At 33.3% G+C, this 18414-nt stretch overlaps 1 protein-coding gene across 4 annotated transcripts; it reads left to right on the top strand.

Moving 5' to 3' along the window:
• Positions 1-1441: 1441 nt before the first annotated feature.
• On the top strand, positions 1442-18148 carry LOC132697263 (uncharacterized). Of its 4 annotated transcripts, XR_009618130.1 has the most exons (6): positions 1442-1570; positions 6276-6599; positions 6653-7222; positions 7296-7481; positions 10811-10983; positions 11039-11326. XR_009618130.1 is itself a non-coding variant. In XM_060662609.1 (4 exons), the coding sequence occupies exons 2-4, from the start codon at positions 6484-6486 to the stop codon at positions 7369-7371; spliced, it is 762 nt and encodes a 253-aa protein (XP_060518592.1). In that variant the 5' UTR covers positions 1442-1570; positions 6276-6483; the 3' UTR covers positions 7372-8658. The 4 variants fall into 4 exon arrangements, 1 of the variants encoding a protein (XP_060518592.1); XR_009618131.1 differs by lacking the exons at positions 10811-10983; positions 11039-11326 and adding an exon at positions 18070-18148; XR_009618129.1 differs by having other exon boundaries at positions 10811-11326.
• Positions 18149-18414: the final 266 nt, after the last annotated feature.

Raw genomic sequence — 18414 nt, 5'->3', positions numbered from 1 at the left:
AAATATATGCTCCAGCGAAAAATTTGGTGGCTAACTAATTTTACATAACCATCTACTTTGATTTAGGATTTAGAAGTTTTCTTAGAAGAGACAATAGGAAGCAGAAAATGCAATAAAATTGTTACAATTTTTAAGCAAAACCGGAAAATATTCTAAGTCCAGGTCAAAACAGACTTTCTTTTAGAACATTGGAAAAAGCATAATATTACTACAATTTGTAATATATATCAGCAGGCAACATCGCATAGCGTGTGAGGTCACATGATTGACCTATCAAGGGGAACACCTTTGTAACACTGAATTTCGTAATCTAGTGAAACACATACAGAAGTTTGTCAACTAAACTTTCAACTCTATCTTGAACAGTCCCAGGATCTTTGCAAATGTAACATATTCAACATGACATGATCTGGTTTAGTTGGTTCTTCTGGATCGATAGCGGTTTAATGAATTTCGTCAATATCTTCTAAAAAAGTGCATTTTCAATTTTGAAAGAGAAAGATGGCAAGCAGATTTTGGCAACAAAATACCTAAGCAAATCTATATTGATGCCTAATCTGTTGTTTAATAATATGCTTCCTTCTAGAGGATATTTGAATACGAAAGTGTTCAATTTTCTTTATCACATCATGTCACACATATATCATTCTGCTGCAATAAACCTTAAGCTCAAACAACTATTCAATGCTTATACATATAAGAATCATATTTTATAAAAATTATTTTTTTCAAGAAAAATACTAGTGTATTAAAAGGAGAAAAGTATCATCTGTACAAGATTACATTACTACAGGAGCTGAGTGACGACGATCCCAAATTCGCACTATAGTTTTGCAAAATTATGATGCAAATGTGCATCTTAAATCTTAAATCCATTTCCAAAATTGCAGGTATCGGAGTACAAATTATCCCGGATGAACCAGAGAAAATCGTACACAACATCCAAAAAAAAAATGTTTGCCAGATAGACAGATATGGCTTCAACAGGACGATGATATTTAAAAAGGAAAAACCACCAAATTTAGAATTAGGGACGAAATGAGGCATATTAATGAAAATATCGTGAGCAATATTTTGGAAGCGTTTTCAAGCCGATTAGCATATGTTTTTTATTATTTGCCGCATAAAAAATGAAAGATAGGTATAGGCTATTTTACGTGAATTATGCTTGAGATTTGAATCAGAATTTCAAAATGGATTTAAAAAAATTGTGATCCATTTAAAAAAAGGAATTTGGTATCGGCATTTACTTTTTGACTCGATCCGTATATTTTCCGAATACTGTAAAATTAATTAAAAAAAAAACTATGGCGATTAAAATACTTCCAATGTATGCTGGAATCCACTGCTCTTCTCATTTCTCATCTCTATGGCGTGTGAAATATCGGAGAAGCGGCAACAAGGCCGCGGATGTCGATATTAGCCTTTTTAAGGCGGAGTTTTGCGATAAGCGGAGTTTCTAAAACTCCATTTAACTGCCGACGCAGCAGGGTGGAAGTTCGAAACATTTCGCACGCAGCGTATCGTATTATATCATGCCCATGCGTATCAAATAAATGATGGATTCCCGGTAAGATCACCATCATGGCAGTAAATTGTCGAGCACCAAACACCAACACTTTCTACGAGCACTTGCTTTATTTTCAATTTCAAAATTATTGGAACTTAAACTTGCTTTTTGATTTAAAGGTATACATTTGTTTTGCGAAATGATTTGTACATTTTTTTTTAAGTAGAAGAAAATAATACCTGCACATTTTCGTTGACATGAAAAATTCAAATAAGAATTTTTGTCATAAATTTTGACAGTGGTGGAGGCGTAGTTTTATTTCGAGTTCAATCGATTTTGTTTCAATTCCGTAATCAAATTTAAACGATTTTGTTTCTGTCATGGTTCAACATTCGGTACGAAGATTTAAAGATGAATTTTAGAGATACAAATGGTGTTTTGTTAAACGCAATCTTCGAGTCACAGCCCAAAAAGTGCTGCTACAGAAAATAAGATTATTTTGAACAAATGTGAATTAAATCCCTTAAAATTTATTTTTTTTTAACGCTGAAGATAATTTTCAAATACAAATATGACAGAAATCCAGAATGGGGGGGGCTACAATTTTGATTAATATAATTTCATTTTAGTATTTTTGTGAGTATAAAAATTTTTGGCCCTAAATCTTGACAGAGGTGGATGCGCCGTTATCAATTATTTTCAATGCCGAAGTAATTTGTTACATATTTCATACCTTTTGCTTTTACTTTTTTTGACGATTAAAATGAAGCTGATGGTGGTCATCAGATCAGTGTGCCAAGTGGTATAAACAAAGTTCATAAAAATACATATTAATGATTTCTATTGGTTAAGAAAGGAAGAATGAAACACCAAAAAATTAAACTTGCAAATGAAATAAACCCTGTTGAACAACGAACATACAAAATAATGAAAATTTTCGCTTGACATTTTTTACAAACCCATCTTTCCAAGATTTCGAACAACTTTCATTGGAAAATATCCACGTTTTTTGTAAATTTTTCTATGATTGCTCAGATAAATATCCTAGGTTACACTTTTTTTATAGCGAAAACCTAACAATCTTATTAATTTTGATAATGATTCAGTCCAAAATGAAAAAATATATTTTTCTAGAATTTCTTTCAAATCTGGAAAAGTTCAATTATAAATCACATTTCGAAATTCCATTTTCACATCTTTCCTCAAATGTTTACTCTTTGGATTTCTTCATTTAAACTGTTTATCTTCTTCAGTATTATGTTTTTTTTTTCAATTTTCTGGACAATGCTTAAACTGGTTCCCAATGGTTCCGCTACTATTTCCAAATTTTCAAAATAGTTTATCATCTTTTTCCAATTTTATCTGCTTGTAGGGGCAAAAAAAACAGAACATTGCTTTTTATTTATTCGTATTGCTACTTGAAATTGCCGCAGTCTCAAAACTTTTTCAAAGGAAAACAAATGTGTATCTGTCGTTGATCAATCGTAATATTGTTATTGTTGTATATTGTTATTTTAAAAAAAATCTTGCGGTGCTACATGTATTACACAAAATCATTCGTCAATTTTAGTTCAATTAAAAAAAAATAGCCCTTTATGATTATAAATAACTTTGCTGAAATTCTACAAAATCGATCCAAAAATATTCATTTTATTAAAGAAGCTGTTTTCTTTCTAATATTGAAGACCCCATGAAAACTATGTACATTTTCTGACCTAGGTTTACATAAACTTTTTGTTTTTTTTGGATGACGGATCTCCAGCTCAACGCTGGCGAATGTTTTTTTGAAGCACCCTGTATAGGTATTATATTTTTCCTTATTTCCAAACAAAACTTTATTTACTTTGTCTTTTTTGGCGTTTAAAAAGCTGAAAATGTTTGTTTGCCAGTATAACCCATATCCAGAGCTTGGTGAACATCACCTGGTTTTACAAAACAATTCACGAATGACAAAGTACTTTTAAATGTTCTTGTTGTGCCGGAAATATGGTTCTAACTTTCTTCGCGTGACCGAACGCTATATGCCTAAAATATATTTCAGCTTTCAAAAATAATGGCTAATTTGATTGCACCCTGTAAAACCGTTTATCTTACATTCAGCGAAGATTAACTTTCAGTTACTCGAACCCGGAGATTTATATATGCACGCGAAGTAATTAATTAAAAGTAAATATATTTAATAATTAATCACGAGTACTTTGATAATTTACATTAACTGGGCAGTGAATCAGATTATGAATTCTGGAGGAACTCCAACTAATTAGTCAAATTCAATTTCAAATAAATTCCTCAGTAACTCAAAGTAACTTCTTCCAAAACTAGGCAAGAAAATAATCTAATCGATCAGTAGGTAACCCACATTAACTTCCACGCCACTGACCTATCACAAACAGAAACGGCAAGGCCTCGCAATGTGTTTAGACACCTGCACCCCATTGGTACCAGCAACATACATCATTTCGAAATAGACCAAAAGCCATTCTTCGATATATCGAAAGGCGACAATGTCTTCCATTGTCCCGACCGAGTGGGTGGGGAAACAAATAAACCATATAAACGATTTTGCATTGTAGGGCTTTATTGAAAGTCCTGGGAAATGTTCGTTTCGGAATAAATAAGTTAACACATGCCCGGGAATTTCCTCCACTAGTACGCCGAACGTTTTCTTGTGCAAATTTTTAAAATTTGATCTCCTAAAATTTTAAATTCGATGCGACAATTGCGTCTGCACAGATATTATATTGTGCACTAGATGTTGAGTTTTTGTAATTTTTTAACTTTGCTTGCTTTTAATTTCTCCGACTTTTAATTTTTTTTATTTTATTTTATTATTTTAGTAATTCTTTTTAATATTAAAAATACATATTGCTTTCTTGTAATGTTAATGTTAATTTCAGCGCACAGTGGCATACTTGAGTCTAACTAAATTACCATCAATTATAGAGCAAAATGGTTATATTACTAAGAGGTCAAAGGAAAGAAAAACACCAATAATATTATAAATAATTTTTATATAATTATATAATTATTATAATAATCTTCAGAAGTAATGTATTTCAAAAAATAGGATAATGTTAAAAAAGTTTCTAATGTTTAATGCTACAAAAATAAACCAACAAAAAATGGTATGGGAAGAAAACGTAACTTGGTATTTAAAAGACAAATAACAAAAATCGGCACCTCCATTACTCTACTAGTTGTGTTGGAATAAAATAGAATAAATGTTTATTTTATTTATCTAAAATAGAAAAAAAGTAGAAAAAAAATTACAGCTAGAAAATAATCATCGAAGTGGTCGAAGTGGTTCATTTTAGGTGCAAAAAATACTTCGTTCAAATAGCTTAAACTCAATTGAAGCGTTAATAAGTTTTGCATATACCCCAAGATTATTTCTATGATCAAACTAAAAAAAATTACGCTTTTTTGGTTAATATTTTAAATTAACAATCATTTCCGGTTCAATAGCTTTTGTCTTTAAAATTTAACGAATTTTTGAATTTGAATTTATATGACTTCAGCGACATCTACCTTGAGATTTATGAAATGTCTAGAGAATCATGTTCAAAGTAGGTAATCTGAGTACTATTTATAAACATGAAGTTGGTGAAATAATGTAAATAGTTTATATGATTTTAGAAAAATTTAGAAATCTAATTTTAAAATCTTAGAAATATAAGTACAAAAGTAACAGTTAAAACGGCATAGCCCATGTAACTATTTTGTTTGATCTTGTCTCAGTTTTACATTGAGAGGATGGTAATTTTAGATATTCCTAAAGCAAATGTTTGTATAATTTTGCTTAGATCATTCTGCTAAACCTAAAACTTTTATTCTGGGAGGTAGGAAAATACACTGCAAAGATATAAATAGCTTTTCGTCTTATTTTAATTCTTCAAAATTTGTGCAAGTTTGAGAAGAGCATGATAATGTTAATTGCAGCAACCTAAGATAAATAAGTACACCTAATCTAAACAAAATTTCGGCTCATATTCTTTTCTAACATGAAATACATTAAAACTATAAACAAAATCAACGACTTGACATTGTGTCTTCAAAGATACGATCATAACAAGTCATATTCAATAATAAAAGCAATAATTCTCAGAAAATGTCATTGTAATTGCTAATTTTCAGCTTAACACATTAACTAAACTCTGAACATGTTACCAAGAATCTTAACATATAGTAAAGAGACTATTGTTGAAGCCTTATAAAGGCTTTTTTAGTGTAAGAATTTTAAGTTGCACGTAAGTATAGTTTTAATGAACACAAACACGCCTTTGCTTAAAGTGAAGTCATATCTAGGTTTATTCATGTAATTTCAGGTTTTTTATGGTATTTCCATTGGTTTTACGTCACCTCACCTTAATTATAATATACTCAAAACTTAAATTTTTATGTTAACATGTTTTGAAGTCTTTGTCTGTCGCCAATAGAAATGACCTAACCGTACTTTTAGACTTTCTTAAAGATCCAAATGTTAAATGGATTTTGGCAACATATTTTAAGCTCTTGGCACAAGGTGTAAGAGACTCCTTTTGCCAATTTTCATGTTCGATTTGTTTGTTTTGTTATTTAAATTCTTGTAAACCATGCATTTTCGGTTTTTGTAAGGAATGTTTCTTCTTTAAACTCTTTATTTATTATCCTCAGGTCTGTGTTGATTTTATCAGAGGGCTGCAATTCTACTAACTAAATCGGAATTTGTGACCAGAGGCTTCTAAAGCTTTTTATATACCACACATTTTAAAACTTTACACTGCAGGTTGATGCTCCTGTCCTGAAACAATTGGACAATGACATTCAACTCAATGGTTGAGTATATAATGTGCAGCGCTCTCGCCAGAACTGTCAAGAAAAAGAAAAGTAATTCAACCATTAAAAAAATTAATGGAATGCCATTGTGAACTTTGATATAAATAATTAACAAAGGATAGTAATATATCATGATAACATCGCAAACCTAACGAGAAATGAAGTGCACATCTATAAAGTTGGTGAATAGAAAGGATTACCAAAGGAAATTGTCTCTCCCAAACGATAGCTCGAAATCGGAAGGTCCGTATTACGTCACCAAAGGTTATCCAGGGTGAGTACCAACTTAAGACAACAGATACAATCAACACAGAACTTGAATTGCAGGTACTGCTACCGATTTTCACCGACCAAGTTTATCCCCGGGGAACCGCAGATGATCGGCCTGGCTATCCGAAATCTCACGCTGCCGGATAACGTAAAACTCAACTGTGGCACTTCGTTGAGAAGATGGTCCAAGAAAACACCAAGGTTGAGATCTAGTAAAACGCAGCGTAGTAAATCCCCAGATATTTCTGACGAATCAGATAACATCTCGTTTAATTTAACATCGATCTTGGACAACGTTATATTAGATGATAGTGAAAATAGCGAGGTAGAAAATGACTACGACCTGAACTCGGAGATTGCGGATTCGAAATCAGATCAGAACGCTAACGTAGCAACAAATGATGGCGACGTCAATATCAGAATCCTCGAAGTTCGTCAACAAACGAAGAGGATCAAAAACGACTTGAAGAAAACCATAAGGTTCTCGTTTTCCAAACCTGCGAGTCCACAGACGGAGCAAGTGATCAGAGTCGACGTAACCTCCAGCGTGTCCCTGGATCACTTCGATAACGAGGATTCTAGCATGGAACACGAAGGGAAAAGGGTACCAGAACAACGAGCATCCAAGTAAGATCTATATATTTTCGGCTTCTAAGTTCTTGTATTAAAAAAAAGTGCGGCCATTGATTTTACCTTGCAGGATAACGGGTGTCGAGGGAGAAGAGGATTTCATTGTTAAGTGTCGGCAATTAGCCTTAACCCAGAAAAAGAGATGATGACTATTGATTTTCCTTCAGGTTGAGTGGTATCGTTCGAGGAAAAAACGCGCTTTCTGCACCATCGTGAAAGCCCGTTTATCGTCGTCCATATTATCGGAGAATTTTAGGTGCGTGGCTTTTGCGAATATTGAAGGAAACGTGTCTGTGATTGCACTAAATAATTAAAAATTATACCAATTAGGAAATTGTATATTGTATCAAGTTTTTTAATGCCAGAGAGTAATAAAACGTAAATTTGCGATGACAACGATCACCAAACAGGCTCGACAACTTAAAGGTCATATCCTAAAGTTTAGATAAATTCCAATGACAGTTTTGGTTAGTCCTACACATCTCGAATAAATATAATAAATATATATAATAAATATAATAATAATTATTCATGATTATAATTAAAAGATGAGCATATAGTTGAGATATTAATTACTCCAAGATCAAGTAAATAAAGATATTTGATATATCATACAGGGTTGGCCGAAACTAACGATTTGCATACGAGATACAAAAAAGTTGAAAACTTCATTTTTCGAATAGAACACTCATACTACCAGGTCCCTAGACCTACATTGATTGGTTTCTGAAATAAAAGAAATTTTCCCTGAAAACTGGATTATTTTGGCATAATTCGTCTTTTACGTGGTTTTGAAATATCCGTCTTATGTCCAAATTCATTTTCTGTTTTTCAATAAATATATGGTGCAAGGTTCCTCGAAAAAATCTAACTAACCAAAATTAACAAAAATTTAACCAGAACATGAACAATAAAAAATTTGCCAAACATTTTAAAATTAAAAAGAAAATTAGATACTTAAAATAAAAATTGCACATAGAAAATTGAATCCAATTTTTTCATAAGGTGTTCGATGTGTTCACCATTCATTCCACACACTTGGAATTGGACTGATGGTAGTAGCCTTCTTTATTTCCGATGAACCTATTTCTTCATAACATCGTACAATGGTGAGCATGACTTTAACGCACTCCAAATCCAATGGCCAATCCCGCAGCCCCAAACTTCGAAACTAATAGTCATTAAATAATTCGTTTCATTCTGTTGAAACCTCATCAATGCAGTGAGGCTGTGCCCCATTTAGTTGGTACAAATAGGTCCAAAGTTCCTGAGAGCTCGAGAAAATCATTTACCACTGTTCTTATAAGTTGAAGGTATTTTGTAGCCTTCAATGGTTCATCATAAATTCAAAAACTTTCTTTATTTGAACAAGCAAAACACATTTGAACTAAATTTATCTTGCAAATCCCATTTCGTTTGTAGCATGAGGATTGTCGACAGACCAGCAGTGTTCATTATTTCGATTGAAAATTGGCTGATCATGCATAATAAACAGATTCAATAAAATACCTTTAGAATACTGGTTTCCTTCCATTTTAAATCGTAATACAGTTTTCAGATAAACTTGCTTTTATTTCTGAAAACAGTTTTAACTTATGTGATAACACATCCATTTCAAAAAACGCATTTTTCACAATTTTTGTATCTGGTAGGGAAATCATTAGTTTTGATCAACCCTGTATAATGTAGACCTAATTTTAATATTAAAAAATTTTGATAGATAATTGCCTGAGCTATGTCCAAAATTTTAACTTAACTTGTTTCAGTGCTTATATTTTGGTCAGAAAAGTAAGAAAATTATTTTCTGGAATAGAGGAGGTATAGGAACGTATTATTCAAAACCAGTTAAAAAGTATTAGAGGGTCGGAATATTGATGCTACTTACTACTACGAAGAAGCGGCAACATGGCATATCGACAAAGCATTGCCAAATTTTCAAAACAATCTAATTTCTTTCTCTCTCTTCTCTCATTCCTTTTTTTTAATTAAATTAGTCTATTACACTTACTTACTTTTTTTCTGTACTTCTCTTTAGTGACCTGTTGAGGCCTCGTTTATCCTGGTGTACAAGTGGGTATATTGATAACTTCTAACCTAACACACATATAGGCCAATCACCTCTCAGCCTACCTGCCACTCTCGAGACTCTTGACTTTAATCATAGGTACAATACTACGCCAATATGGCCATCACCTCTAAGGTTTACAGTTCACGAATAATTTTTAACTCTCCCACATTAAGAAAGAGAGCACTGATGTCACTCTGAGTGAATTGAATGGGCAAAACATATTTTCATTCTTGACTTCTTTTAATATGTCTGCGTTATTTATACTTTCGATATTGTTATTTATGGAATATGCCTTAGTTAACCGTAATCAACAACTATTAGTTACCCAAGTAAAGCTCCATTTTCGCGGCTTTTTCAAAAGTTCTTGTAATTTTTTTCGGCAACAGGATAAAAGATTCTTCGTTGGATTTATAGACAACGCAAAATAATATGAGATCATTTCCGAAATCGGTGGCGAATAGAGTTAAATGAGAGAGACCCCCGGTATGTCGCCGCGAATAAATAACCACAACAAATCTACATTACAATACACGTTATTAACGCAAAACCGCAAGTTTGTTTGAACTCACATGCGGTCATTTTGGCGAATTTTTTTTATAACTTCCGTAAATCATTGGTCTAGACGGAGCAGATGCCGTTCTGAGAAAAAAGGCCATAAAAATATAATTATTATTAAAAAATAATGATTTTACGAGCCCACGCTCCGGTTTAGAGACGAATCGCTAACGTGTTGTTCCATAAAAAATACGTAACAAGTCGAATTTATAAAATATACAGGGGCGGCATTTAAACGCTTTTTGTTTACACTGCAAAACTCTGTTCCGATCAAAGCGGGACAAGCATATGCTTCTGTATGCTCATAAACTTACTGGCAAGTTTTTTGATTTTTCATTCCTGTATATCCTCTCAAAAACGTTTCAGATACCATGAAATGGCGAAGTTCTTAATGAGTAAATACATTTTAAGGTTATGATTTTTTACGGTTTTATGATACAACTTCATTACAATTTTATAGCTTTCAGAGAAATGTCTTTATAGGAATGCAGGGGAAAACAAATGAAATAAATAGCAATTGCAATAGAAACTAAAGTTTCTGATATTGTATGTGAATTAGTATCATTTTTAACAATTACATTTCATTTTTTATATTTTAACACAATGATTTTTATATTACTTTTACATTATTTATTACAAAATTTGTTCTAAAAATTTGTGGTACCTTATGGAGATTCAATTTCAAAAGTCTGAAGGATGCCTATTGCAGAAATGCAGAGAGAAACGAATCAATCTTTTTAAGAAAATCACACTAAAACTGGATACATATTTAAATAAAAATTTTGTACAAATAAGGCTACATTATCCTTGATGAACCTAACTTTTCTAGACTTTCTTACGTAATTGCTGTCATTATAATATCGATAGTCTAAATGAGAAATGTAAAAAAAGCTCTGGACTGCGTAAAACCGTCATAAACAAACTTTTTATAATCTGACCCTAAACTGCGCCTCATCCACCAGTGGGACCGACGTGATCGCGATGCGAAGGCGATGTTTTGGTTGGTCAGTCTATAAGCAGAATTCCTCATTTATGTGCTCAGGCTTCTACAGCGCCATTTTGGCATAACCATTCAATGCTATCCCCCCATCGAGCCACCAGTATTCTGCAAACCACCTTCCAGGAACTACCACAGGTTGTTTTTTGTCAAAGCAGATGTTTGCAAATTCCCAGTTTCAAATCATCTACAGGAAGCTAATGTGAAATTACCAGTGCGGTAAATCAAAGTGAAGAAATCACATAGGCATTTCCTGAGGTCGAAAATCGAAATGAAGAACAACGTTTCCGGTCAGCCGCATTCCATCGAGACCGAAATTTCGTATCAAGGTCATTCTCATGACCGTGGTTTTATTCTGGCGTGCGTGTGGCTACAGGGTGGAACCATCAAACGCGACGAAGCCAACGAAATTAATTTTGATACAATCTAGCATAATTCCTAGCGTGTTTGTTACCGACAAAGAAGAACAAACAAAAATTTGGTGGCCATTATCACAAAAATTACTAAAAATAGTATTAATAATATTAATTTTTATATTACATTTACATATTATATTTGTATAATAATAACGAGTTATTATTTATTTATAAAACAAATATGCAATAGTTGTAGTTTGCAATACAGGAATTTATCATTTTAAGAAATATTTATTAACATCAGCATAAAATTAGTAGGTAATCTACACACACCACAAAATAAAACAATCATAAAAATTGCGAAATATAAAACAAAATCTTATTACAGTTATTCGAAAGCTTTAGTTTAAAAAAAAAGCAATTTGCTTATCGTTTCAAATTCGTTAAACGAACTGTCATTGGTCATGACGTCAACGCTTGTATTGGGACGTTTCGACCGGCTAGCAGTCGTTATGGTATGTGCTGTTGACATTCCAAATAATTACATTGTATTAAATTTCTTTTTTTTTTTAGTCACTCTGAAGTATTTGCAAACAACGGTACTTTTTTAAACTCTTTTTCAGACGAATTAAAGCAATCAACAATTAGGGATGTAATTTTTTCTCCATAAGTAACGGCTTGGCATCGAAGCCCAGAACACCCGAAAATTACTAGCATTTCCATCAAGGGAGATACCCTTCACAGCGTAAACAGTTATAGAAATTGTTTTAAAATTTAAATATATGTCTTACATATTTTTAATTAATATTTTTTCATTATTAAAGATTTTTTCATAAATATCAGCTGCTGCTTTTTGGTTCTCTATGGAGTGCTTCGCTACGATAATGTACGCGACGTGCATGCAAAATAGAAAGCTGATTCTGGTCTATTTCGGTAAGGATTCTAAAGATTCAGAAGTAGACAGAGTAGTTATTACGCTTAAGGATCATGAATAAAGAATGCACTTACCCGGTTTCTATCTATAAGATCAATTTCAGTTACTACATCGGGCCTCATTCGAAGATCCAATATTACTCCGTTTGTATTTGCTATAATTATTCCTATATCAACGATCTCTAAAGATTAATAGGTAGAGAATTCTAACACAAACATTCATTTATTAAACATTTTCTCGCAATGCGATGAAATGGCAAAAGAAATATATTATTCATTAATGAATTAGGATCTAAGTTTTGGAATTAACATCATGTAGATTCCACAAAACACTCGAAATCTTAAAGGTTAGTTAGGGTTGTTCTTGAAGATTGGGTAGAGTGCATAGTTCACTATGGTTGAGTTTATATCGCAAATCTTTATACGTAAATGCTGTTAAATAATTATTGGTTAGTCTAAGTTGATCTAGTTGTATGAGGAGGTAAATTACATATAAAGTATTACGCAAAACAGTCACGCAGTCAACGCTGTTGGTGATCATCATGGAATGAGAATTTTGAGCAAAGTCAAGGTCAGCCTGAAGGGAAATTTGTTTGTGTTAAATAAAGATCTCAAACAAAGCTCGCTTTAAAGAGATTTTGCTACAGATGTGAAAATCCGAGTTTACTTGTCAGACGTCTTATCTGTGGAAGCCAATTTCTAAACTTCTTCTTGTTGCAGCATATCATTTTTTTTGCCGTCTTAATTCTTACCCTGCACCAACAAATACCTTAACCGCATTATTTTTGGCAGTATTTGGAGAATCCTCGGGTACAAAACGCCACTTCTTTTAACTCGTTTTTAGATGAATTTCAGTCCTTTTATTTAATTATCAGTTAATTAAAGCAATCAACAATTAGGGATATCTTTATTTTTCTCCATAAGTTTGGCAATATTGTCGGTTGAAGCTCAGCTGAATAGAACATTACCCGTATTTCCATCGACGCAGCTATCCTTCAAAGAGTACTACCTAGGTAGTGCAGGAAAAAAGCATTTAAATTGATTGACGAGGATTCAATGATATGCTCGAACTCCTGCTCCTGTGTGAATGAAAACTTGAAGTTTTTAATAAGAAGATGTAAAGAAGATAAACGAATTTGAAATGTGGATGGTAGAATGTTATTAGCAGCTAGGCTAGTAGAACATCCTATGCAGAAACTCTAAGAAAACATTTAATTCAGGCTATCAAAAGGAAAACTGCAGACACATCATGCTCCACAAAGAATATGAACAGCTTCAATCGAGGGCAAGGAAGACCCGGCATTGGCAGGAAAAAGAATGGACACACATGTTAAGGTTTTTATTTGCTCGTAGGTATTTTTGGGAAACTAAATCCATGGTAAATAAAATATAACACAAAATATACGAAAACATTTTCTTTTTTGTTTGTAGTGAGAATCATTCGATATCGCTATCATCCAAGGATATTATTAACAATTTTTTTTAGATTTTAAGTAAATGAATAACATATTGTCTCCGGTATTGACTAACTTTTAATTACATCAATTACATGGACAGTTATTTTTTGGTCTATTTTATTGCGTCTAACTTTTTTTTACAATTCAGCATATATCATTTCCATAGGATGATGAGGAAACTTCAACTAGTTCTGTTTTGTATAAGTAAATTTAAAATAAAAGAAAGGGCTTTCTGCAGTCCGATGGCTTCCACATTCTGTGCCAGCTTCGTTGGAATTTCGCCCGTCGCTCCAATTATAATCGGAATAGTCTTGATCGTCCTTGCACCTCAGGTCTGCTTCATGTCCTCAGCTATGTATTCTGCTTCATGAATTTGTCAACTTTCTCCTGATGTTTCTTGTCAATGTTAGTGGGGGAAGGTACGGAAATGTAATATTTCGTTGGTCCTTGTCATATATCATGATATCTGGTATGTTGTGTTATACCGGTCTATCTGTTTCTATTTGTCTGTCCCAATAGACCCTGTAATGCATATCTTCTACTATTGTTTGCGGCATGTACTGATAGTATGGCGTTTTATCTTTTATTATTATTATTTTCCCCTAATCTCAGATTACTCCGGTCAGTATATTGAACGTCGGTCCTTAGACAAGATGGCTGAACTTGAGCAACCATTTTCGATTTCAGATATCTCCAAGAACCCTGCGCACTATACTACATGTGTCCAGAAGCACTGCCTTTTGCATAGGGATATGAAGTCTTTGGTTTCCAAAACTCAGGGTTTGAAGTCCTTCATGTAAGCATTTTGGGATCTCGCCCGTCACCCCGACAACAATGGGTATTATTCGCACTGACTGTAGCCTCCACATTTTTTTTATTTCATCCGCTAGTGGCAAGTATTTATTGATTTTCTCAGTATACTTCCTCGATATGTTGCTAGGCAATGGTATAGCCACGTCTATGATGAAAGCTTTTTTTTTATCTTTTAATTTCAAGACTATATCCGGAATGTTGTTTGGTATATGGCGATCCGTGGGAATGGGTTTATTCCAGTATACTTTTACGCTCTCGTTTTCGCAAAGGGTCTCTACGGGGCATTGTCATAAGTTTTGATTCTTAAAACTTCAACTAGTTCTGTTTTGTATAAGTAAATTCAAAATAAAGGTCATGCTGACCAAGGAACTCTTGCAATCCCTCTTTTTTGCTGCTGATCGTTGGTACTTTTTTAGCCAAAATGCTGTGATTACTAGCACAATCATAAGCTAGTACGCTGGTTGGTGGGATATTTTAGGAAATTTTCAAAAAGTTCACTCGACATGTCTTGATGGTAGTCCTAATGACCAGCCTTTAATGTTCTTTGGTGTAAGTAGCAAAGCATTTTTCAACCAACCTTCCCAGAAGCCAGAGCGACGTACGCAGGGACATTCAAAATGCAGTTCGAATAAGAATTTTGCCGCCCTTTCTTAATGGTGTGTCCAACCAAGTCGCGTGTAAATAATATATATTTCGATTTTCTAAGAGAATTTGATGAATTTGATTAAAATATTTTTCCTCGTATTCCACCAATCTTTGGCTCTCTATTAATTTTTGTTGCAACGATTCAAGTGACATCAGATGCACATAAACGTTAACTGATGCATTGTTAAACAGTCAATTTTTTAGTCAAATTTTACCTTCATATCATATCATACCTTCATATTTTGTTTAACACAGAAATAATAACCGGAACACGACTAATGGAAAGCGCAAATGATTGTAAAATTTCTAAGGTGTCGACTACTAAAAAAGTACCTCCCAGTTAATGCTTGTAAATCGGCTTTTTATTGGTTTAGTGTTCGGTTTATTGAGGGTAAATGGCCGTTCGTGTAAGATAGGCCAGGCAAGTCAGAACCTGTGTGTGTACACAAAGCTTCAAACATGGTGATCGTCAATTTCAACAGAGAAGGCACATAAAAGAACACGTGAATGAAATGAAAAATTGAATTGAATATTGTTAAGATCCGCTACTTAAAGTTAAGCCTATGACGGCTCGGCATTTTCTTAGCTTATTTTTACCATCTCCAAGAACCGCAAAATTTCATGTCGTTATCTCACAAACAGCTTTAGTTATAGAGGAACAATAATTAGATTTACAGATTTTAGATCTGAAAATAAGGACCAAGAGGGCCAAAAGTCATTGCACAACAGCATTCTTTACTTGCCTAGGAATAAAGGTGGAACAGATTTAGGAAACCTGGAAAAGAAACATGCAGTGCAAATAAGGAAATGATATACTTACTTCGCTAACTCCACGGCGAATCTGCACAGAGCGATAGTGTCAGCTAACAACAACTACTCTCCACTGAACCTGACCTCTGCAATCAATCCTGAAATAAAAAAGAACATTCAAACGCTAGAAGAGGAAAGGATACATAATCTACATAGAAGATACGCAGCACTTTGCATGGTAGTGAGGTTGACGAAGGGTTGTCCGCTATATATCTTACCGAGCGGAGATCGGAAACTGAGGATTTATTCAAGCAATCCAGGATCAGGAGACAAAAAAATACTTTGAATATATCCAGAAGAAGGACTGAAGATATCTGCAAGAAATATAATCTGATTGATACAATAACACCGTTCTATAAATAATTACCTGAAACCCCAGTGAAGAACGAAAACACAAAAATCTAATGGGACAGGGAAATGGTAACGGATAGAGAGACTCGCCACAATAGACGCGACATAGTTGAGTAGAGCGAAAAAAGGCGCGAATATCTTTGACATTACGATAGTATTCGATGATAGCATCAAAAGAGCTAGAAATGAGAAGTATCAGGAATTGGCCCTGGAAATCAAAGACATGTACCGATCAAACTTTGTCAAAATTATACCAATCTTCGCGACTCGCCTAATTAACAAGCAGCTCCCGAAATTTCTGAAGCAAGCTAAACTGTCGGCCCAAAAACAAATGTAGTTCTGGCCCGTATAATAATAATTATTATTATTACTATTATTATTATTATTAATATATTTATAATATATTATAAATTATATATATATATATATATATATATATATATATATATATATATATATATATATATATATATATATATATATATATATATATATATATATATATATATATAATAATTAATATATATAAGTATTATTATTTTTATTATTATTATTATATCCAGCTCCAACAGAATACCTTAGAAGGCACGATAACATAGCTAAAGTAATACACCAGGACCTAGCCGAAAAGAATTGGTGTTTTGATGGTTACCCCTCCTTATTATGCCTACACGTCAGAACCTGTTACTGAAAGTGAAACCCACAAAATATACTGGAACAGAACCATACTAACAGATCACACCATGGAACACAATAGGCCAGACATTGTGGTACAAGACAAACTCTATACTTACCTGATAGATATTGCTGTACCGGCTACCCATAGCGCCCTGGGAACACAGGTTGAGAAAGTCCGAAGATACATGCCACCCGCCGCAGAAGTGAAAACAATCTGGAATTAAGAAAAAGTGGTGATTGTGCCAAAATTGTGGGAGCAATTGGTGAAATACCTCTAAAACTACATGTGAGCCTTCAAACGCTGCAACTACCACCGGAACTGAACCTTAAGCTTCAAAAGGCGGCCATAATGGGAACATGGCACATTGCTCGGAGGGTCTTAAATGTCAATTCCTGAAAAGAAAAGAGATTTAATATCACAAAACTATTTGGGCACTTGTTGAAAGCCGTGTCCAATGTACTTACTTGTGGAAACGGAAAAAAAGATAATAATAATAATAATAATAATAATAATAATTATTATTATTATTATGAAAGGATTTATTGCAAGGACTACAAGAGCCAAAGATGACCTACATACTGGCTTCAGATAACGACCACACAAGTTGTCGTTACTAAAAGCAACTACTACGGTTACCATAGAATCTTAATTAATGTTAACATACTTAATCATTAATTAAACAGAAGCACAGAAAAAGGATGAGTCACAGAGAGCGAAGTAACAGGCAAGACGGAGAAGGGAGCATCATTGCTGAATAATTGGTCTGATATTTTTTTAAATCTGTCACCAGTAAAATTGTCTAATATTAGGTGGAACTTTGTTATATAATTTAGCTATGTAATATAAATAATTTAAATATAAAAGTTTCTCAATGCAATTGCAATTGCTCGCATATTCTTTGCGGACCGTCCTGTATTGCCGTCCGATTGAAATTTGAGTCATGCCTCGAAGAAATTGTAAATAACGGCGATAAATAATAGCGATGACTTTATTGTCGAAGAATATCAAATTATCTCGCCGATCTGATACTATTTAAATATATTTTGGTGGTCCCGGCCCGTGTCGGTATTTCACGACAAAAGGATATTGGAACTACTTAATGATTATTCTTCGGTAATAATGGCCGAAAATGTGCCGTTCGCTTGAACGTGTTTTTAATTAACGACTAACCTTGTTGTAGAACGTCAACCCGATCAACGAACGTCGAATCGGAGTCGGCTGCGGAATTTTCGGATTGCCGCGAAAAATACAACACTCAGAGAGTTATCTTAGTTGATCTTTACGATTGGTTTTTTGTCCTCTTTGCTGTTTAAAGTTCGAATATTGCGTTGTTTAATATTAATCTGTTACTGATCTTTATATGTTCTTATCATAATATATATTTTATTAAATTATATTTCTTATATTTTATTTATATTACATTTACGTCCTATTTGTTTTTAAAAAACATAATACCTACTTACCAAGTATTAATTTGGTCAATTTTAATTTTGAAAACTTCTTTTTCTTCATGCCCAACCAATTA

Source organism: Cylas formicarius, unplaced genomic scaffold (assembly GCF_029955315.1).
Source record: "Cylas formicarius isolate icCylForm1 unplaced genomic scaffold, icCylForm1.1 PGA_scaffold_1__22_contigs__length_36826433, whole genome shotgun sequence".
Lineage (NCBI taxonomy): Eukaryota > Metazoa > Arthropoda > Insecta > Coleoptera > Brentidae > Cylas > Cylas formicarius.
The sequence above is the reverse complement of the archived record's forward strand: the minus strand, read 5'-3'. Positions and strand labels throughout refer to the sequence as shown.